At 43.6% G+C, this 24,242-nt stretch overlaps 1 protein-coding gene across 1 annotated transcript in view; it reads left to right on the top strand.

Moving 5' to 3' along the window:
- The window catches only part of LOC139698994 (uncharacterized), a 201,947-nt gene that overhangs the window by 113,445 nt on the left and 64,260 nt on the right, over positions 1 to 24,242 (top strand). The window contains exon 3 of the mRNA XM_071597988.1: positions 14,879 to 14,964. Within this exon, the coding sequence (XP_071454089.1) occupies positions 14,879 to 14,964 (86 nt within the window). The remainder of the gene's footprint in view (positions 1 to 14,878; positions 14,965 to 24,242) is intronic.

Raw genomic sequence — 24,242 nt, 5'->3', positions numbered from 1 at the left:
TGGTATGCGTGGCATAGTGGAAGGGCATCGCGGCGGGCCCGCAGTGACTTCTGGGGGAGGGGGGGGGGGGGAGTCGCCTCCGCTTGGAAAGGCCAACGTCCAGCAATTGGTCTTTTTTCAAGAGGCATTTGTTTTCACTCGCGACGCCGCTAGAGTGGTGTCATGTGGTAGCGGTGGCAAAGTGATACATCACTTCCAACGGCGACGCTCGCGGTGGGACATTTTGGAGGAGTAGGAGAAGGCGGAGGGCATGGGACGAAGGGAAATGATTAAATGAGATGGTTCGGCGATTTTGTGCTTTTCAATTCAGGGGCGAGAGAGAGAGACCTTTTAGAACACCCAGTGTCAGCCATCAAAGATTGGCGTGGACTCAATTGTAGGGAAAATAATGGATGCTGTTGATTTATTTAAGTGCATGTTTTCTTGGAACAAAATGTTTAGGCAAGGGGAATTGAGTCACGAAATAGGTAGAATGTGAAATTGTCCCTATATTATAGATTAAAGTTCATTAATAGTGATACTTGAATCTCTATTGTCTTTAGTATTCTCACCTTAATGATACCTATCGAAGCGTATTGATGTAGCAAATTATCTTAAAATAAATATATTAATAAGATGACGATGTGTCAAACACCCACAGTTGCTGAATATTACATATTCTTTTTATTTAGATGTTGTACATTCACTTAATTAACTTACAGATTACTATGTACTGTAAAATTACTGATTATATTTATCGCTTGGCTTTTACGAAGTCTGAAGATCCGTATTTGTTTGGCATACTTCACAGTGAAATTGCATTCTTCCGATCCAACATATTACCTTTATTCCCTTTATTTAAAATTACACTTTCACACACACACCCACACAAACACACACATGGTGGTTTATATATATATATGTATATATATATATATATTATATAAATATATATTATATATATAATATAAATATATATAATATATATATATATATATATATTATATAAATATATATAATATATATAATATATATATATATATATATATATATATATATATATATATATATTATATATATAAATATATATAATATATATAATATAAATATATATAATATAAATATAATTAATTTGAATATGTATATATATATATATATATATATATATATATATATATATATATATATACATATTCAAATGTGTATATATATATATATACACACACCCTACAAAGCCGATTTCAGTGTAAATTACGTTTCCTCGATAGCTCAAGTGGTTAGAGCATCGGCCTGGCAATTCAAAAGATCCGGAGTTCAAGTCCCGGTCAAGGAAATATTTTGCACTTGTGGTCTGCTTGCCGCTGTTTATTAATCCATAACTATCATTCCAGTAATCCCCGCAATCCTTCCATCTCACCTTGCATATCCATCGCACCTCTAAAATATCTATATTTCTTTTTTCCATCTCTCACCAAATATTATCTAATTTTCCTGTCCTCGGCATTGTTATAAACATTCCAAGTCCCTATTTTAACTATTTTGGGCTTCTTCTTCTCTTGCGTCTTCTGTACTGCTGCTGTCGGTTTTCCCATGCAAGGGTTTCGTTGGATGACGACCACGGAAGGCTTGTCTCCTCCGCTGCCGGGCAAGACACACGGCCGATTGGGCCGAGCCCCGTAGTTGCCAGGACTCAAAATCTCTGTATTGTCCATCATTTCAATCTTGGGAATGATAATTGAGGTGCTTTCCCGTTGCCTTTCTCAAAAGTGTTTTTAACGTGACACCATCGCTCAATGGCCGCCCCACTGGGGTCAGACGCCATTGCAGCCGCCTCACTGAGGAACAGACGTGGTATTTCATCCTAAAACGACCGGAAGAAACTTAAATGAATCGTGACGAAGGGTGAATTTTCCACATTTGTCTCAGGAAAGCAGAATACTGCAATAATGTTCCGCGTGATTGTCGGCAAAAGATTTGTGTAAGGTGCTTATGGTTCCCATTACGTCTACCCCGCAAGCCGCCGCAAGGGCACGTGGCCATAGGGGTGCTGCTAGGTCACCACCCTCGATAGAGAATAAAACCGGTTTTTAGTCTTCTGAACACTTTTTGTTTCCTCGCTTTCCTTCTTTTCGACAGATTGTAGCCATTGTCATGGAATTTAAACGGCGCATCAGATCCATGCATCGCCACGTACTTCACCACGAGTTGAAGTGAGTAGGCGTCAGTGGCAGGGTAATAATGAAATAATTGTCACCCTGTCATCAACATGAGCTTCCACTTGTGGCTGAAAGTCCGATTCGCGCCCGATGAGATGGTTCTCTCAATTCATCGCAATTTGGAGTCAGTTAAGCGCATAAGGGGGACCAGGCAGCTCAAACGGGAAGATTATGTCCTCTAACTGATCGGATACGTGTTCTCCACTTGTCCGGCCTCTTTCGGCTCACTGCGACCCTCAGCCTCTGGATAACCTTTATTTAGAACTCTTTGTTGACGGTTTGACCTTGAGGGACGTATTCGTAATGAATCAGCCCTTGCCAATCGAAGTAACACACCAGCATGACCATCACATTGGACCGGGACATGCGAGCTTTCTTTGGTCGCGGAGAATGAGGACCTTTCAACTGAGAAGACTGGGCCTTTGGCTCAACATCATAACCGTAAACCCAGGTTTCATCACCGGTTAAGATGGTTTTAAGAAACTCTGGGTCGGTATTGGCTCGATCCAGGAGTTTCTGACAAATGTCTGCACGTTTTTGTCTCTGTTCATCAGTCAGCCCCCGCGGGACGAATTTTGATGCGACCCGCGTCATGCCCAAAATGTCTGTCAAAATTGTCTGACAGGATCCAAAACTAATGTTCACTTCCTCGGCTATCTCCCTTACGGTTAAATGGCGATTTGCGAGCACAAAATCATTTATAAATTTGATACGTTTGTTTGACAGAGTTAAGGAAAAGGTTAGCGGAAGTTTTGTAAGATAATCTAAAAGCATTTTGGTCATGCGTTAGAGAAGTTCAGGGAAACTGTTAATTCATTCAAAAATGATAAAGGCGCAAGAGTAACCGGCAGTTTGGAATAGACTAACTTATTCAATTCATTCTGTGAAAGCGTCTTCACCAATATCTCACAGAATACCTCCAATAGCTTACCAAATCATCGCCGGTCAACCGATGCCAAAAATTGATATCTTATATTATTGAATAGAACGTTAGCTTAAAAATATCAAGCCTAATAAATTCTCCTGTTCTGATGAAATACCCGCTCGTGTATTTAGGTCAAATAGTGGGTCTCTAAAATCTCCCATGCCAAATTAGGTAGCTTTAAATGAAGTTCAGTGCTAGCAAATAGTTCATTGGACACGAATAATATGGTATCGGATGGAAAATTTCAAAATGGAGTCAATAATAATAAACAGACGATCATCGTTTAAAATTCAAAAACCGAAATATCAAGGAATCATTATCTGTATTGGTAGTCAATTGCCTTGAAAAACAAAGTTTTAAAAACAAAGTCGCGGAACATCATCCCTTTATTCAAAGCGCAGGCGCAGATATAATTTTTGAACAGAAAGCTGATTATCCACTGAAATTGCCGACGGTTAAATTTCCCCAAAATCCTTTTCCATTTACAGAAATGACAGAACAAATAGAATTGGGGGTGGTGTCTTTATCGAAGTGAAACATTCTTGCGTCAGCAGGGCTGAGGTAATTCCGGGTAATGGTTTGGAAAGCGTTTGGCGCTCAATTAAAAGTCCTCATTGCAAAATATTAATTGTTTTACGCATTTTAAAGACCACCAGTCAACAGAGACAATTCGATACTAGAATTAGATCAGAAAATCATAGGTTTTTTATCACGACTCATTGATCGCGACGTTATAATCGGTGGAGATTGGAATTTATTCTATTCTGTTTTGTAGCACATATAGTTTTAAAACGAAGGGTAAAGACAAAGACATCTGCGAATCGCTCTTTAACTCTTCTACTTTGAACTCATTGAATCAACTTGTCACATCACCAACTATGGGGATAATATTCTTGATTTGTTAGTAATGAATATTCCCGAAGAAGAAAATAATGTATAGAAACTATACAAGAAATTGGCGACCGCAGGGTAGTAAATCCACCCCCTGCCTCACACCCGAACGATGCAGGTCACATGAATGTAATTTTAAAAATAGTCTCCGGCCCCAAAGTCACAGCTAGGGAATGCGACACACCGCTAACGATGGCGGACGGCGTGAGGTCCGCCGCGGACAGCGGGCATCAGGCCTCCCACAGAGAAAGACGAGGATGGAAGGAGAAACTTAAAAACAACAAGGAATAAAGCAGAGTAGGCATTACTGTTAAGAGCGCTTCATTATTTAATGGCATTTTAACGCGGTCCTCAGGGAAGAAAGGGTTTTGACAACAAAACACACGAGGTTAGTGAAAGGGCATGAATTTGAGTAGAACTTATTATTCCTCAGACGCTAATATGGGTCACAAGTGGGATTTTTGCTATCTATAGCCCCCTAGTTGCTGTCTCGTACTGTCCATGGGAAGAAGGAGTCCTTGAGTCTGCTAGTTCTTGTTATATATTTCCAGAATTTTACATATTTATGATCCGAGCGACCAATTAATGTTTAGAGTGCGAATAATTTGCGAGACCTCGGTGCTGAAACATGCGGATCTGAATTTAGTTAGTAAGTTCAACCAAACGGACTGCCCTGCTTCCATGGCACGCATCATTTGTAAATGGTATAGAGCCGTTTAATCATTTTAAATCGACCTAATTCTTAATGTTCCCGGTTCGTTTAGGTTAAAAGGGCACCTAATATTATCAATCGTGGCTCAATAAATACATCATGACATATCGGGGCATATCCCAAAGAAGTGTAATTGTATGAATTAATTTTGAATCGACGAGGTAACTCATCCCTCAGGCGTGTTCTCCTTATAATGGACCTTATATTTATTTTGCCGAAGTACGACATCCCCAGCCAGGGTATTTCATGCCCTTCGCGTGGCCAGTAGGTGGGCCGGTCAAGTAAACAAAGCCCTCTGGAAGGAGACTACGCATGACCTCTCACGCCTGACTCTTGGGTTTGGCGGTAAAGGCGGACGCAGCAGCGGCTATAAGAACTAACGCGCTGTAGCCACGGATGGACGTGATCTATTCCGATCGCGCAGGTGGTCGGTCTTTAAAGGAGCGATTGGCGTGCTCTGCAACCTGGTTTCCCTCCCCGATGCACCGGCCTCGACGCCCGCCGTGGGATCCCCCTCCCCCGGGCAACGGGCGTCGATGGGGCGAGCGTTGCTCCCATCCGCGGGAAGCAATTGCGTCAAGTGTCCCCTTTCTCGGGCGATCGATTAACTGACACGGAGTTTCGTTGGCATCCTTTAGGGGTCGGGGTTCGTCGGGGTGCGAGACGATTCCGTTCCTGCACTCAATCGAGGCGGAAATCGCAAATGGGGTGGTCACTCTAATTAGGGGTCGTTCGGTCGGGATGACTTCCAGGTTCCCTTAGACCTGAAAGCGTCGGCGCCTCAAGGTTTGGCGCCGTGGGGACACGAGTGAGTGCTGCGGCCTCCTCAAATCTCTCTCTCGCGCGCCATTAACAAGGCCTCTCCTTAAAGTAGTGGGACTTATATTTTCTCGGATATTCGAACGGACGGCCGGCGGTTTCTCTGGCTGGGTTCGAGCGAGGGGAGTCTCAGAAAAGGGTGGAGGCTGGCGGGAGTTGGCTCCCAGCCTTTGTAGAACGCGGATAGTTCGTTTACGAAACCTCTGTAACGTGACCTCGTTACGCTCTGTCACGAACCGGCTATGGGAACAGCGCTACGCCATCAAATTTTGCGTGGAACTGGACAAAACCGAGAAAGAGACTCATGACATGCTCAAGGCAGATTCTTATGGTGATAACGCCAATGGGTATATCGAGTGTGTTTTGAGTGGCGCAAGTTGTTTCGGGAGGGTGGAGAAAATGTTTGAGGAAACCGAACTTTCAGGACGACCTTCGACCTCAAAAAGTGGCGAAAATCTTGCGAGAGTGAAGGCTCTGTGAAGGATAGGGATCGCAGATTAAGTGTTCGCATGGTTTCTGATGAACTAGGCATCCCTAAAAGTGATGTGCATCGACTTGTGACCGAAATCATGGTCATGATAAAGGTGTGTGGGGGAGTTAAGTGCCGCGAGTGCTCTCGGACGAACAAAAGGAAACTTACACGCGGATCCGCCAAGAGCTTCTCGACCATGCCTCAGCCACCCTGAAGCCCAGAAGTTGCCCCACCAGACTTCTTCCTCTTTCCCTTCATATACGTGCTGAGAGGAAGTCACCACCAAGGATCGGTGGAAGCGTTACTGCAGGCCGTGACGAGGAAGCTTAGTAGCGTTCAGGGCGCCGCCTTCCAGAAGGCGTACGAGGACTGGTATATTCGCTGGCGGCGGTGTGTGGACGCACAAGGGTGATACTTCGAAGACGTGCGAGTGAATGCATCAATTCCGGCAATGTATTTTCTTTAATCGACTCAGTCCTACCACTTTTGGGACAGACCTGATACATTAGTCTTCCTCGTGTGTTCGGAGGAGAGCCAGATAGTGAAGCCGGCCTACCCACTCTGTCGGATTGGCGTGCTGGTCAGTCTTGGGAATGATAATTGAGGTGGTTTCCCGTTGCCTTCCTCAATAGTGTTTTTAACGTGACACCATCACTTACTGGCCGCCCCACTGGGGTCAGACGCCATTGCAGCAGCCTCATTGAGGAACAGACGCTGCGTGGACTACCTTTCGTTTGGCTCCTAGCCTTCGACCTATCCGGCATGGGTGACCCTACCAGTAGTAATTTTTATTACTTCCGCCAGCACAGCTCTGTTACGTTAATAATAATTCTTTCGCTGAAAGTAAATTTACTCGATATCTTTATTTCGCTATTATCATTGCGCACTGCTTTAAAAAATGTACATTCGGTATTATGATAATGTACCGTTGAAGTCAAACCAACATTAAAACCTGTAACGGTGCTGAAAATAATTCAATATTTTGACATTTATTGAAAAAGGTAGCACTGATTTTCATGAACCAGTATTTAAATGTCATTCCAGAAATTATCACAACTTTCTATGGAAGATTTTTAACTGCGCAATGCATTTGGAATTATCAATATGGACAGGCTTTCGTTTGGAATAATAATATTTGGCGAAAAAGTTTTGTCCCAACTCAAATTCCCTCCTGATGGCATCAATTTAAAAATGGATATATTTTCAAAGGGCTTTATTCACGATTCCAAATACGAGGGCAGGCTGAAAAGTAATGCGCACATGTTCGAAGAGCGCGAGCAAAAACAAATAACAAGATCCGTCAAAGAGTCCATTCAAGTACAATTCTTAAGTTTCAAAATCAAATTTTTATTTTTATACATAGTCACCGTTAAGGCTAACACATTATTCCCAACGTGTAACAAGGTTTTTCATTCCATTACTGAAAAACTTTCTACTTTTCTCGAATCCAGGACTTGACAGCTGCCTTCGCCTCATCGCCCGAGGTATAATGAACACCCTCGAGGTGTCTCTCAAAAATATAAATCGCTAGTCGCAGGATCGAGGGAATAAGGAGGGTGTGGAATCGGTTCGAATTTCAGGTTTCGCAGAGCCTCTCCAGTGGCGCGCGAGGTGTGGGGACGAGCGTTGTCATGTTGCGAGGCTATTAGCGCCAGGCTACCTTGAACACGAAAAACTTTGCATCGGAGGTATATTATACACTTTTGTTAAGTGATTCGTCGGTCATTTGAATTAAATCTTGGGCGAGTTTGCGATGTTTATCGTCTGTGGCAGTTATCGGACGTCCGCTGCGTGTTTCATCTACAATTATGGCCTTTCCAGGCTCGCAACCACGAAATTTTACCACCCATCGATAGTTACAATAGAGCTATCAACAGCATCGTCACCAGAAACAGCCTTTAAACGACGACGACTCTCAGTAGGAGTCACTTTTTTAGCACTTCAAAATTCAGTAACAGCACGCTGTTTAACTCGCGTTGACATAGCACTAGAACACGTCTCCATACTTCTGCTTCTCAGAAAACACCGAATGAATGTAACGACCTCAAACCTGCGTTGCGGGGGGAATGTTACTTCCACATTCCACCAGGAGTGATTTTGAAAGTCATTTTGTTCGTGGTCTACAGGCATGTGTGCTTTAGTTTTCAGTCTACCCTCGTTTATCGAAATACTTTCGCCAAAGTCATTTGGTTTCTGAGGAATCTTCGCGGTTTCCACTTTCAACTATCACCATTCCTTGCCTCCTTTAAAATCCTCTTACTTTTAATTGATTACATTTCATTAATTCAGTTATAGAACGATACTTTTCCAAGACATCAATTCGTCCAGAATAAATTTCTGCCAGCAGATGTGCTTTCGTTCTGATATCACCATTAATTAATTTTTAAAGAAAAATGCGGAGGAGGCCTTTAATCAAGGAACTATCCTCGAGGCTTAACAGACCCTGGTTATGCACGAAAGCGAAAGGAGATATTGTGTGGAAAAGAGGAATTGAAATGAACTGATCAAATTGCACGCACACTCGTCCATTCGGGTTCGTGTCGGACGGTGCCCATCATGCGTCTCGATTTCACACACACGCACGCACGCACACGCGCGCGCTGAAGGGTTCAAGATACATTTGCCGATATTATCATTACTTTGGCCTTACTGCTGAGTGATTAACGCTGTTCGCGTCGTGTGTTCTATCGGTGGACATGTGGGATTATAATGGATATTATTGGATTTTTATCTTATTATTTGATTTTGTTGGATATGATTGGATTGGATTCTGTTCTATTGTAAATATAAAATGAACGTACCTACGGTCTTGAAGCAATGAAAACGAGATAGCCGAGACCGTAAACTTGTATACAAGTTTACGGTTTCGGTTTTCCCGTTTGCATTGTGTTTTATTATTCTTAAACGGCGTGTGTTCTATTATTGGGCTTTAAGATACACTTCGTAACGGCGCATTTGGGCTCTTTCAACTGCCATTGCACATCTCAAGCCTTTGCGTTCCAATGTTCTCTCTGGTCACTCCATCCAAACATCTGAGTGTCATCATTCTCTTTTCGCTTGATTTTCACGAAATAAGCAAAAGGTAATTTACACACAGAAACGGAATGGATGTCCTAAAGTGTCCTGGCTTTTACTCATACATTTCACTTACCGACTGTAGGATTCTGTCTACTCTGGGCCTGTTTAGATATAGGGATATATTCTGTCTGAAATTCGGGAATGTGTGTCTATAGCCTCCTCGCTCCCTCTCCGTAGTTCTCCATTTTATAATTAACGCATTTCGACAGTTTTATTGCCTTTTCATCCCTCCGTGATGTAACCATGGGCCATACTTCCTGTGTTGACATACTTCGACTAGTTCTGATGTCTTGTCCGCCATTATTGGTTGGAATCGCTGATTTTCGAAAGCGTTTGGCTGTGCGCGTGGGCCTCACCGGTCAGGATGAGTGCGGCACGGCCTTTCCCCCTAGGTGGCTGGGGGTTCGTTGAGGGGGCGGGCTCGCAATATCGAGCGGACGCGGCTTCTAACGGTCTATTACTCGCACTGCCGCGTTCAAACTGATGCCAAGTGTCGCATTCAGCTCAGTTCAGGGACGCGCGCAGTTCCTTCGAGAAGCACTTCAACCGTCGCGGGAGGAAAGCTGGTTCGTTCGGTGAGTCCCTTGCTCGTTGTTTTTTGTCGAATGCGTTCCTGCGCGCATTGCAAAGCGCCTTAGGGGTCAAAGGATAACTTCTGGGGCCGAGTGACCTCCTGAAGATCGCCCCAGTGGGACTGGCGGCCGATATATAGTATAGTAAGATCAGCGGAGGTTCTGTTCCGAAACTCGCATTTGTGGTTTGGCCTTCGGGGTAAACCGACCTCACTCAAGGCCTCGGAACGATCGTGTGGACTCGTCCACATAATACCCCGCAAGCCACTGCGGGGGCGTGTGGCGGGGGGTGTTAGGTCACCACCTGTAAAATAGAATACAACCATATGCAAAAACCAAATCATGCTATCTCTACACAAATGTTAGTTTGATCATGCAATCGATAAATTTCAATCACAAGAGAGAAAGTACTTGCATGCAACAAAATTCAATAACAGAATATGTTCATTCAAATCATGCTGTAGGACTGTTAAAAAGATGGGTCTATTAAATAAGGAAAAATAACATGCTGGATATCGACATAAAACGTATATACACTTCCAATACTAATTATCTCATGCACGATTACTGTCATGTCTATTTTGATCTCTAATGTTCATAGGAAAAAACATTTTAAATCCATCCCTTCTACAAAAAATCTCTCTGTTCATACGCATCTGATCCACCTGTAAGTAAGGCGGGGCTGTAATATGTCAAATTGGAGTGGAGAGCGTTGAAAGGTGCTCAGAACTCGTCCCCCATAAAGGCGTAATCTTTTCGCTCTCGCAGATAACTCTTCTCAATTCATAGTTTTCTTCTTTCTGGTAGCTTTTTGTTGTGGTTTCCACGAAAAATGGCGTAAGCACATCGCTGATTTTAAATAAATCGCCAGTGAGAAGCTAAAATTGACTCAACGCTTCATCTTGGACGTAAACAATTTATCATTTGCAACTGAAGGAAAACTTTTGTACTGTTACCATTTTCTATCGGTGTCAAAACCAATTCCGTCCTATTTTTATTTATTTTACTCCGCGGTTGTTGTTACCTACGGATTATTTTCCTCCTTCTTCCGTGCTACCTGATCGCCTTGTGTTCATGCAATTTCAACAATTTCCTCGGAATTGCAGTGACCCTATCAACTGAAGTTATTGTAATGGAACGCTACAAATGTAATTAACAACATATGACATACAGATTCAGGTGTAAGGTGGTAGCACTGTTCCTCAACAGCAGAGATGCAAACTAAAATTGTAATTTTCCAATTAATATAGATTTATTTTGCACTAGTTTCGAGGCACTACATCATTTTCAAGTGCACTTGAAAATTATGTAAATCTAAACTTGAGCAAAATAAATCCATAGGTATTAAGCGGAAAATTGCCATTTGAGTTTGTTTCAATGCAACAATTTCAGAGTGTAAAAATCATTCGCCTTGACTGGGATCCCAATCAAGGCGAATGATTTTTACGCTCTGAAATTGTTGCATTGAAATGCACATTAGCGGATGACTCCGTTAAAAGTTACTGTTGCGGCATCTCCCGCAGTTTCTTTGGAATTTGAGTTTGTGTCTCTGTTATTATTTGATTAACAAAGTGTTTCCGTCAAAAGATCTCATTGGCAGTATTTGCGGCCGACAAGTAATAAGGGTATGCAAGCGTGTATCTGTAGGCGCCTGGGCATTAAGTATTTCATCTGTGACAAGATGAAATGAATCCTGGCCAGGATCAATGGAGAATATACGAAGGAGTCTAAAATGGAAGCTTATTGGAGATGGAATAATCAAGAAACTCACCGATGGAATTGGAAGACTCCCTGTGGCCACCTGCCTATTTCACTTCTTTCACTGCGGCTATCATAGCTCCAAATAATTTCTGTCTTCTCTTCTTAAGTAAAGTCTATTTCAGCCTCCTTCACAATTACAACATTGATGAATCCTTCAATCATGTATTCATTACTTTTTGTTATTAAATGTCACAGCCTTTAGTTCCTGAATCCACCCAAGGCCAAATTTGACCTGTAGCTCGACACTTAATGACCCCGAGTATTACTCATTACAACTTACTTGTATTGTTGGAACAAAGGGGTGTCATTTTGGTTATTACGCAAGACCGATGAATATTCAGCAAAAATGTCTTGTTGGATGTAAGTAATTGAGACCGATTCCAATTTCTAGAATTGTGTCATAATTGAAATAATTGGATGTGATTTTCCTGAGAGTTATATCCTAATACGCGTCTCAACCCACATGCATGTACTCAGGTATTCATCACCATAATACCCCGCAAGCCGCCGGCGTGTGGCGGTGGGTGTTAGATCACCAACCGTAAAAGAGAATAAAACTAAATGCAAAGCTAACAAATTAATGCCACTCCTAGGCGAACGAAATATCCATGCGAAAACCTTTATAACTTACTCGCATGAAAATACGTATACTATCAACTAACATGCACCTACAAATATAGTAATTAGTGTCTATCCAATGATGTGCAAATTGGTATTGAAAAGTAAGAATGGGAAATTCTACTGTGTATTATAATATATCTTACGGTAAGGGACTCGGTAGTCTCTCTTCGAACGCAGTGACCCTGATTGTATGGAGGGGACTTGTAGATGTTCCGAAGCAGAGGTCGCTAGGTGGCAGGGCGTGGAGCCAGCGCTATGCAGCGAAGGAGGCCGTGGAGAAAACTGTGGAAGATGCTTGCGGCTTGACATTTGAAGTTTGCCAAAAAAAGATAAATATAGGATCGGTTCTTCGATTTTCCCCAAGCAGTCCTGTCCACCGACAGTCTCCTAATTCCTCTCTTCCGTTGGACGAAATATATATTGTATCATTAAGTAAGTTAATTTCATTCGGCTTAAAAATATTGCATACTATTTATCTGTGAATCACTTCTCTCTCGGGCGGCTGGTGTGTGTTCCCCCCCTCCCTCGCCCACGTTGCCCTCGGTGTTGTGGATGAACAGAACGAGCCTAACTCAATTGAAAATATATCATCTTGCTGCGGATGAAATACTCCATGGCTGTGCGGACAATTCCTAATTTTGCCTCATTCAACGCATACCATAAATAGTTGTTATGCATTGGACAAGGCAAAATGAGGTATCACTTGCTTAACTAAGTCCATGGAATTCGATTACAGCGGAGATCGGGTCCAATCTCAACCTTGCAGCGTAAACTTTACCCCATCATCACGAAGGAACAGACACGAAATGCGTGCGTGGCACTATGTTGGTAAATACTCGCTAGATCGCCAGGAGTTGATGCTATTTGGGATGGCATATGTGACGTCATATAATATGTAACTGGCGAAAGAAATATTTGACACGATACTGGTAGATATGTGAAAATGGACAATTTTCCACATTTGCAAACCACCTTCGTATTAATTAAACTTTGAAATAAGAGTTCATTTAATATCGGAAGCGACACAGCGAAGTAGCATTCAAAATCAGTAGCATTGAGAATTGAAAGCAGAGGAAATGTCATTTCCCTCTCGCGAAGAACACCACGCATCCCAAAGGAGTGGCCCCGTTTGATGCGTGCATTATATGTCACACACATCCTCTCCCTTGCTCACCAGGTGCACGAGTACGAAATGCGGATTTAAAAAACGTACAAATTCGCAGCAATGATAAAAAGAGCTCTAGTCAAAGTAGTATGCTCCACCGCTAGTTAGACACTTTGCCCATCTTTCGGGCAATTCTTGGATACCACGCCAGCCCTCTTCTGCCGCCAGCCCTCTTCTGCCGCCAACCATCTTTTGGAGATTTAACTTGTTCCTTGCCTTTTAACATCGAATTTAAAAAACCATCGCTCACTCGTGTCTTGCGATGGAGAATGTTCACCCTAAGCTTCACGGAGTAATCACCACGTGTTTCAGCGGCAGTCTCCTTCGAATGAAAACAAAAAATCAATGCTCTCCGCGGATTCTCTTGGTTTGGTATCAATTTCGGCACCTTCGAACGCATCAACACAGCATTATGTGCGCCCTTTTTCCATGCATCACTCGTGTGCGTATGACACAACAAATTGGTGACCCAACAAAACGGCACAACTGTAAAATCTTTGCACCACAAACTGCATCGGTGCACCATCTGTTATCTGAAATCCACATTTCATACTTGTACAGCTGATGATTCATATTTTGGTAGGAAAATCGGTATTGCAGGGATTTACGCAAAAGAAACTGTGTTGGATTCGAGCATAGTTGACTGGAAATTTAAAAAAAATGTGTTCTCAAGAGGCAATGAAAAATAGGGGTCCAGAATCTGCTCAAGGACTGCAAACATGCACGGCAGCTTTCCTTCAGGGCTCGCTCGCGCAGCACCGGGCGCATTTAGAAGTGCATGTTGCTGAAATTTCTGCAACATATTTTTTACTCTAAAGAGGGCAGTACTTATGTTTCCAACGCACCGCCTATTTTAGTGCGGGATAGTCTTTGGGTCGATTCTCCAAAGAGGGAGAGTAGTCTTTCTCTCATTTGAATTAATATTTGCAATTTCCCGGTGAACTATTCAGGAATAATTCGACCCATATGTCCTTAGTGCCTCCACGTAAGGATGGGATGGCATATGTGACGGGTTTATTCTCGTGGCTATTTCCAACTAACAGATTCCACTATAAAAGGAATGCGCATTCTCTGGCCAAAAAAATAGATTTAGTGATGGACGCACTCGTACAAATGCTTATAATTCTTCGAAACACTCTCTCCCCCGGCATCATTAATACACTTGCGGATAAGTGTCCGCCACGTCTGGAAGGTACCCTGAAACTCCTCTCGACGGGAATGTCTCTCAGGAACGTTGTAAAATGCTTATGGGTGGTTTCCATGGTCTCCCAATGCTTTCCTTTCAGCTCTCTCATCAGTCGGGGGAAAAAAAGTCGCACGGAGCCAAGTCGGGACTGTAAGGGGGCTGGGGGACCACCGGGCCAGGAAGTTGGTAACGATGAAGGACGTGTGCCAGGGGGGGCACGTGGGCGTTTTTTTGGGCGCTCCATCGCGCCGTGTTACAAAGTCGAAAAACACACTTCACTCGGAGGCACGTCTTTCCGCTCAGACTGCTCGGAGCAAACTGGTGACCGGCTGCATTGGAAGGGCAGACCCAGATCACATTTCCCGACCCCTGTCATGGATAGTCGTGTCACAATAAAATATGCACATTTCCTTCATAATGGACCATTTAATATGTATTCCTGATGATTTTTTGCTGAGGGATTTTTTCCAATCTCTTCCAGGTGGTTGTTCAGCTCGCCCAGCATTTTCCAAGTGATGAAGGAGCGCCTGGAACCGCTTCTCAACGACGCGAAGCCGACCATTGTGGGTAAGATCACGATAACGGGGATTGAATTGTAGGGGGGGGACGCTCCCTCATCCATCCATCCATCCATCGCACGCCATCCAAGAATGTCCCATCGAAAGGCTTCTTTCATTGCAACGTCATTCCCTGGGGGGCTGCGTTCCGACTTCAATCGTCTCAGTTTTGTCATCTTAGCGGCGTTTTTTTCTAAATCCACTTTTTTTTATTCCACCTCTTCAACTCTTTTACTCTGGAATAATCTCTTTTTAAAGGTTAATCTGGTCAAAGCCTGTATGTACACTAATCTATTGCACGTAATGTGTCGACAACCCGCCAAATGACGAAGGGATTCATTCATACGGATATACGAGATGCAGGGAATAGGGACGCGAGCAAGCACTCAGGAAAAAAAGCAAATTTGAAGAACATATCCAATGGCCGTAATAAGTTAGCACAACTCGTCTCGCAAAGAAAACCATTTTTGTTGTGATGGTTTGTGGGAGAAGGAATTCCACGACAGTGACCAAGCACAACCTCTCAACCAGAACACCCCTCCGTCAGAGAGGTTTGCGGGAATTTCACTTTCTCGCCAGTGACCAACTACAGACACACACCCACTCAACCCAAAATGGAATAAAGGTTAAAGGGACTCCGTTAAGGATACCTGGGTTTATGAACACATGCCACGCTCTCCTGTTTACAGGAATTAATTCTGCGCCAGGGACAAACACAGAGCTCACGAGCACTCAGGAAAACACTCAGCCACACATTCAAGAAGGGCCTCACTGCTGGGTGCTCAGGTGTGGACGAACTAGGGTGCCACTGGGAAGACGTTCGTGCTGCAGTAATGGCAATGCATTTTATTTGATCGATTCGGTCCTAGTACTTTTGGGACAGACCTTGTATTTTACGATGGTGGCTTCCTTTAACATTATTTTAAGATCTAGGACACTGTCTATGATACCATGAGCCAAGCATGGAGAAGCAGAAGTTATTTTGACCATTGCCCTTTAAAGTTGTAGCCCGCAGTAATTCCTCATCCGAAGACGCAGGCGCATGCGTTAATGCGTGCGAGCTCTCATCCGGATGGAGCATCAAATAATTTCATCTTTAACTGGGCTCCCATTGTCTCCAATATGCTTCCATCGTCTTCCGGTCTCCCTTCAATTCAAAACCTCAGCCAACTTACGAGGGCGTACTTAAAAGGAAGGTCTCTTATTTTATTTCATGGAAAATCAAATTAATCTCAATTTAGCGTACATCGTGGGGAAGGTTGAGAATTTAGCTATTTTTCTACATAGTCGCCTCAACGATCAATCACTTTTTGCATCCTCATAACCAGCGTTTTAATACCGGCGTCGTACCTTTCTCCCGCCGCGTCGCAAAGCCAACTGACGACTGCTTCTCCGACGGAAATCAATCGCCAGTTAGTGGAAGTGTACCGAGAAAAGTACATGGGCATCAAAAACGTGTGGAAGTGGTGCAGGGAGTTTTCTGATGGCCGGGAAAACGTCCACGATGAGCAGCGGTCGGGGCGGTCGAGTTTGCCGGAATCAACGGTGGCTCCAATTGACGAGATGGTGCGCAATTACCGGAGGATTACCCTTCATGAGATAAAGGAAGGCCTTAATGAAGAGAGTGGCTACCTCTCCGTGGTGAATATTGTGTCGGAGGTGCTCGGTTACAACAAGGTGTCTCACCAAAGGAGAGTGTTTGCATCATGACAATGCACGTTCTCATGTGTCACATCAAACGACCACCCTACTCAATGAATTCTGCGGGGATATCATCGAACACCCTCCTTACAGCCCGGATGTTGCTACCAGTGGCTACCAGAAAGGTGCGACGCCGGTATTAAAAAACTGATTACAAGGATGCAAAAAGTGATTAATCGTCAAGGCGACTATGTGGAAAAATAGCTAAATGCTCAACCTTTCCAACGATGCACGTAAAGTTGAGAATAAATTTGATTTTTCATGAATAAAAAATAGGGGACCTTACTTTTCAGTACGCCCTCGTGCAAAGAACGACATTTCAAAGCGTCTATTTAGACGTTTTTCTGAATTCAGTCTTGTGCATCGAGCTAAAGGTAAATTTAATAGGTCCTGCGTGTATTAAAAACAGCAAGAAATCTTAAATTGAAACTTTGGAAAGACAAGAAAAAAAACACACTCTATTGCCGTACCTTCAGTTTATACTATATTGAAATTCGGGCATCTGATTTTTTTTATTTTCATACGCGAGACTTTTTTGCATGCACACACATAATTTATTTTTGTTGCAAGTGAATTTTCAAGCTAAACTCGCGGTAAAATGGCCTACAAACGTATGCAAACCTGGATATTTATGGAACATCCCGTATTCCTATCGTTATCTGATCTTCTTGTGGATATGTAAACCTGTACTAATCCAAGCCAATATTTTGTTAAATACCAATATTTCACTTATTCGAGAGGAAATCATAAAATTTCCTTGAAAAGCGGCTTCAGTTCCTTATTTTTGAGTGCCCTAATCTATTTCACCAATAATGTTAAAATTTCATTTAAAATTGTCAGTATTTCACTTCCCGAATTCGACGCACTGCGACATTCTCTCGCGATGACGCAGCTGACTGATGACGTAGCTGATGACGCACCTGTAGGCCCAGATTGAGGTTAATGGCCAATCGGCCCAGCCAAGGGTACTCGCTCCCTGTGCATTCGAGTCAGTGTCATGTCAGCGGCCAAGCGCCAGTCGGTACCTGTCATTTGAAGTGCATTGTGTCCTCATTCACGAAACTTGGCATGAGAGCGGTTTCCTCAAGTGACGTGGTCATTTACTGATGACTGTTGATCGCATTGCGTATTTAACATGGCTAATGTCCCAAGGCAGACTTTGAACGCGAAGTAGCCAAGCAAGTCTGTGGTTGATTGACGGGGCGATTTCTCTCTTGGCAGTTGTAGCATGGAATACAAAGCACTCGCTATTTTCCCGTACTTGCTTGCAAAACCGTACTTAATCATAATATACGTTTATTCCATCCTAGAATGGTTTTCTCTTTACTCCATGTTGGGCTTCACGTTCTTAATGCTCTATCATTCCATTTCCACTTGGCTCGACTCAATACCGAAAGGGATCATTAGGAGAGCTACAAGGTTTGTCCCAGAAGTAATAGAACTGACTCGATTTAAAAATATGTATCATCAAAAAGGTATCAAGAGCACCCTCGGGCATTCGGGCACTTCGTCACGGCCCATTTGAGATCATCCAGGAATCGAAAATGATACCCAAATGGGTTGTATTCAAAAGCCCATGTCTCTTCACCAGTAGCCACCTAAATCTAAAATATTCGGGTCACTTTCGCAGAAGGTCTAATGGGAGGGAATTTCTCCCGCGTCCAAGATATTCATCGTGGCTTCGTGGGATACATTTTGCTTCCCTCCCCGCTCCACTCCCCCCTCAACCTTAAAGAAATTCCTTATTTCGCGTGCCACGCAAAGCGAAACCTACCTGACCCCGGGAATGCCCCCACGCACGCACATTACTGGACCCTTGTGACCGTGCCCACGTACGTGCGAGAGTGGGAGATTGATGAAAACGCCTTTGTGGGGGAAGATAGTGTTCACATGATCCATTTCCAGAGGCGCTCGCGTCCCTTTGTTGAAGAGGAGGAGGAGGGGGGACACCAACGGGGAGTGTGGTTGTCCCTCCTCGCCTCCCTCTAGCGGTGCGACCACCAACGAATGGGCCAACACCTCCATTTAATGCCATTGGCTTTGACTCGATGGGTGGCGGCGGCGGCGCCCAGAACTACCTTCCGGTTTGAGCTGCCTGGTCCCTTATGCACTGAACCGACTCCCAATTGAGATGAATTGAGAGAACCATCTCATCGGGCGCGAATCGGACTTTCAGCCACAAGTGGAAGCTCATGTTGATGACAGGGTGACAATTATTTCATTATTACCCTGCCACTGACGCCTACTCACTTCAACTCGTGGTGAAGTACGTGGCGATGCATGGATCTGATGCGCCGTTTAAATTCCATGACAATGGCTACAATCTGTGGAAAAGAAGGAAAGCGAGGAAACAAAAAGTGTTCAGAAGACTTAAAACCGGTTTTATTCTCTATCGAGGGTGGTGACCTAGCAGCACCCCTATGGCCACGTGCCCTTGCGGCGGCTTGCGGGGCAGACGTAATGGGAACCATAAGCACTTTGCACAAATCTCTTGCCGCCAATCACGCGGAACATTATTACAGTATTCTGCTTTCCTGAGACAAATGTGGAAAATTCACCCTTCGTCACGATTCATTTAAGTTTCTTCCGGTCGTTTTAGGATGAAATATATTGTTCCCAAATAAAAATAAATGGTGTTTGGTTTCGTTTAAAATTGAAAATAAGAGTCCGAGGAATTGCATTTCTCTTTTTTTATTTTTGCTTTCAGATTGAAATGTGTTGAAATATTCATGTCCCCGTTGTAGTAGTGGCATTCAATTCATTCTTCAAATAGGATGCAATGAAACACCGTTAGGCTATGCGTTGCAGTTCGGAAAACTAGAAATTAATGAATCAGGTATTTCCAAATCAGCACAATATTATTCCGCTTCCATGTTAAGATGCGCGGAATGCGTTTGCACAAAAGCCTAAGGTAAAATATTTTGATTTTAAGGAGATTGCTGTGAAACTTCACTCTGTGGAGGTAAAAACATACATGATTGCCTACTTCCACTATTGTGCTGGATGAATAATTTATGTTTTTTTTAAATCCGAACAATTGCTGAAAGTCTCATGTATACAATCCATGTGACTATTAAAATTTATTCTGGATGTTTCTGTATCCTGTATTATTCCTTGGTGTTGATTTTTTAAAATCATGTTGATTTAAGTTTTTGCCTAGTTCTTGAATCGTTGTTGCTTTGGCAGGATTAGTGGCAGGGGTGGATATGTGGATGGCAGATGATTTAGATGAAGGTTTTGTGGAGTTCCATGTGTAGATGGACGAGATGAATTGCGAATACCCAGCAAATGTGAGACGGATGTCCCATCTTCACCGCTCGCTCCTTGCCTCCCCCCTCGGCTTGCCAGTCGCCCTCCCATCCCGCAGCACTCCATCATCCATATATTATATTACGAGGGTCATCCGGAAAGTAGTACCCGTTCGTGAAATAAAAAGACAAAAGTAAATATTAACAAACATAAAAAATTTTATTTGAAAGAGGATACTTTAAACTACTTCTCAACATAATCTCCAAGCAAATTAAGGCATTTGTCATAACGTGTGACAAGTTTCTGTATTCCTGCCGCCAGCTCATTGAGATACGCGAGGGACCCATCTTGCACAAATTTTTGCATAATGCAGATGGTGTTTAACAATTTCATGAACAATTGTTCGAGAAACATTGGGAAAATGCTCACAGATGTCATCAATTGTGACGCGCCGATCGTTCCTCACGAATTCGTCAACTGAGCTCACCAGTTGGTCTGTAATGACAGACGGTCTCTCCGAACGCTCATCGTCGTGTGTGTTCCCCCTCCCCATGTTGAAGTTGCGACACCACCGCCGAACAGACGGCTCGTCCATTACATTGTCTCCATACACCTCCTTTAATTGGCGATGAATATCACATGGGCGAACGTTTCTTGCATTGAGGAATTTAATCACTGCCCTCACTTCACAACTGGCGGCGTTCTCAATTTTTTTAAACATTGTAAACAATCACAGAAACAACACAGGCAATGCTAGCGTCACGCAACTTGGCTCAGAGAAGGCAGACAAGCCACTGAAGCTATCTGACCTCGTCCAGCGGCTACTCGCGTCGTCAGCACTTCATGCGGCACGAACGGGTACTACTTTCCGGATGACCCTCGTATCTATTTATACTTTCAGCTGCACACTCTGTGCCTCCTCCCACCGGTTGGGCAGGGCACCACACCCCATATCCATATCCCCATCAACAATCATCGTGCATCATTTCAAACCTTCTTCCGCATCGGCCTCCCTATTTAATCCCGTTAAAATACCTCCCTCCCTCCAGCGATTGTTTCCTTCAGCGGCTGTTCACCGTGTTATCATTTCCCTCCATCCATCCATCAGACACGGCACCAAAACCCTCGCGAGGTGGCGTGCACTTGCCTGCTCCGAGTCGTGCTTGAGCCTTCCCCTCATCTACCACTCGCCCGCATCCCCTCCTTCCACCCCCTCACCCGGCCTCACAATCTACTTCCCTCCTTCGGAAAAGGTCCTTTCTTTATTTTTTACTGCTTTATGCCATCGTGTGTGTTCCTGCATATATATAAATATATAAATATATATATATATATATATATATATATATATATATATATATATGTATATATGCTTTCGTAGACGTAACACGGAAAGGCCGAATAGTACAATACACAGTAACACACAATATAGAAACACAAAAAAAGAACACTCACACGTATTTTCTTGATATTTCGACGGAAACAATCCGTCTTCCTCTGAAGATATAGAAGTAATGACTGCTGGAATTGTTGAGGTGAGGGGTGCGAGAGAAAGGGAAGGGGGCCAGGGGAAGGGGAGAACGGGAGGCGAAGGAGGGGTGAAAGGAATGGTTGGGGAGAGGAAAGGGAGAGGGAAGGGGTGGAATTGACACAAGATCGGAAAATAGAACAACATGCTCACCGCAACTATTGCAACATACGAGACTCATGTTTCAACCCACAAAGTATTGATAAAGACCACGTAAGTCAAAACAAAGGCCACGTACACCAAAACATTCGGAAAAACACAGTGTCCACCCCCCGATATGCTTTGCTTCCACAAAGTAACAATTTTAGGCCACTCCCATCAGTGAGGCCCGGATGCTGATAGGCCAAACAGATGTAAATGAATGCCATTTCAAGAGTTTTTAATTCTATAGGGTTATCGGATGTGGGAAGGGACGCTAGGACGGAAACATCGTAACACTGGTTGAAAGGGGTATTATGATGGGAAGCATGTTTAGGGATGGGGAGACCCGCGGACGGGGAGGAGGGATTGCACGAGGCGCGGTGGTTATTAATCCTAATGTTAAGTGGTGTGGAACATTGGCCTATGTAAAAGGACGGGCAGAGTTTACAGGTAAGAAGATAAACAACATTCTTGGAAGTGCAAGAGGAATAGGGGAAGGGCGGGAGAGAGTTAAATGGTGGGATGGAGTGGGGTGGAGTGGTGAAAATAGGGCAGGTTTTGCATCTTGCTCGATGACATGGAGTGGGTATGGCTCTGGGTGTGTGAGGGGATTTTGAGAGCGGCCTGTTGGATTTGAGGATATCTGCTAGGTTGGCGGGACGTTTGAAGGTGACAGAGGGGCAATTGGGGAGAAGGTTGGTGGAAGTGTTGTGATTTTTGAGGATGGAGAATAGGTCTTTGAGGATGAATTTGAGAGACTGAATGCCTGGGAAGTAGGTAGTACAGATTGAGAGAGAGTGGGAGTCTGTGGTAGAGGCAGGCTTGAGGGTGAGGGATGTTTGAGTATTTTTAATGGAGGAGAGAATCAGGGTATCCTCGTTGGAGGAGGGAGTGGTGAAGGTTGTTGAGGTATTTGTTAAGGGATTCGGGATGGTTGCTAATACGGTGACCGCGAATAGAGAGGGAGTAAGGGAGGGAGCGCTTGGAATGGGAGGGTTGGTAACTGCTGTAATGAAGATATTGCTGCTTATTAGTAGGTTTGGTGTGAACAGAGGTAAGGAATTTGTTATTGCTAAGGGAAATATTGACATCGAGGAAGGTGATCTGAGAGGATGAAATGGTCGAGGTGAAAGACAGAGATGAGGAATCATTGAGTTGGGAGACGAAGGAATTGATGGAATTTATGCTGTGTGGCCAGAGTAGAAAGATGTCATCAATGTATCGGAACCACAGGAGGGGTTGCAGAGGATAATTGGAAAGGAAATTCTCTTCCAGGACACCGAGGTGGAGGTTTGTAAATGAAGGGCTGAATCTACTTCCCATGGCACAGCCCTTTATTTGGAGGTAATAGTTATTGTTGAAAGAAAAGGAGTTGCGGGTGAGAATGAAATTAGAAAGATCAATGTGAAATTCGGTGCTTGGGATTTGAGGGGTAGGGCGTTTGGAGAGGAAGTGGCGTAGGGAAGAAAGGCCGTCTTGGTGAGGAATGGATGTGTATAAGGAGGTGACATCGATAGTAGCCATAGTAATCTGGGTGTCAGGAGGGGGGGAAGTTGAGTGGAGGAATCTGAGGAAGTGGTAGGTATCTTTCATAAAGGAACCTAGGGAGTGAACTAAAGGTTGGAGATAGTAGTCCACGAAGGCGGAAATTCTTTCAGTCGGAGAGCTACTAGAGGAGACTATAGGGCGGCCTGGGTTGTTGGGTTTGTGGATCTTAGGAAGGATGTAGAAGTGAGGGGTGTATGGTTTGGAAGGGGAAAGGAGGGAGATGTCCCTGGGGGATAGATTCTCCTTAGGGCCGTTGTCACGGAGGAAAGCGATTATTTCTTTTTGGAATGCGGGGTTAGGGTCAGAAGGAATGTGTTGATCTACATCTACTTAATACCCCGCAAGCCACCGCAATGGCTCGTGGCGGGGGATGTTAGGACACCACCCGTAATTTAGAAAAGAAAAAAAGAACTGTATGCAAAAACCAAAAATGCATACATCCACAAAAAAAACATGGCATACATTCATGCATGAACACTTACACCCCACACACATGCAAACATTCAAACTACCAACTAACATACACATGCACCTGAAAGTATACGTAACAGCTTTGCAATGTTTAATTTTGTTCCGACTTGTTAATTTAATGTTTTTAATATTTCTAAAGTGACGTCGGTTTCTTACTATTATGATTTCTGATTGTTCGGGGAAAGAATGAGTATTTGTACCTATCTGTCCTGGAATCTATCTCCCTTATTTTTTCTTTGTGGTCTGATCTACTTAAGTGGTGTGGGGCCATTATAATCCCTTCAGTGTCATAGTTAAACTCGTTTGTTGTGAACCTTTCTAAAAGCCTAAGCTTTGCTTGTTCTCTCCGCACTTCAAGTGGCTCCCAGCATAAATTCCCTAAGAGACCTGTCACACTTGTGTTCTTATCCTAACAATTTTTAACGAATTCAGCTGATTTTCTCTGGGCTTCATCGAATTCTTTTTGCCAAATTTTCTCCCAAGGATCCCAAATACTTGCGGCATATTCCAAATGAGGTCTAACTAGAGCAAAATAACACCTCTCTTTTACTTTTTCATTACATTTCCCCAACACCCATCTTATGAAGCCACGTTTCTTTAAAGCTGATCCGCATATTGTCCTGATATGTGCTCCCCATGAAAGGCGTGGT

Source organism: Hetaerina americana, unplaced genomic scaffold, assembly GCF_022747635.1.
Source record: "Hetaerina americana unplaced genomic scaffold, ioHetAmer1.1.p SCAF_9, whole genome shotgun sequence".
NCBI lineage: Eukaryota > Metazoa > Arthropoda > Insecta > Odonata > Calopterygidae > Hetaerina > Hetaerina americana.
The sequence above is the reverse complement of the archived record's forward strand: the minus strand, read 5'-3'. Positions and strand labels throughout refer to the sequence as shown.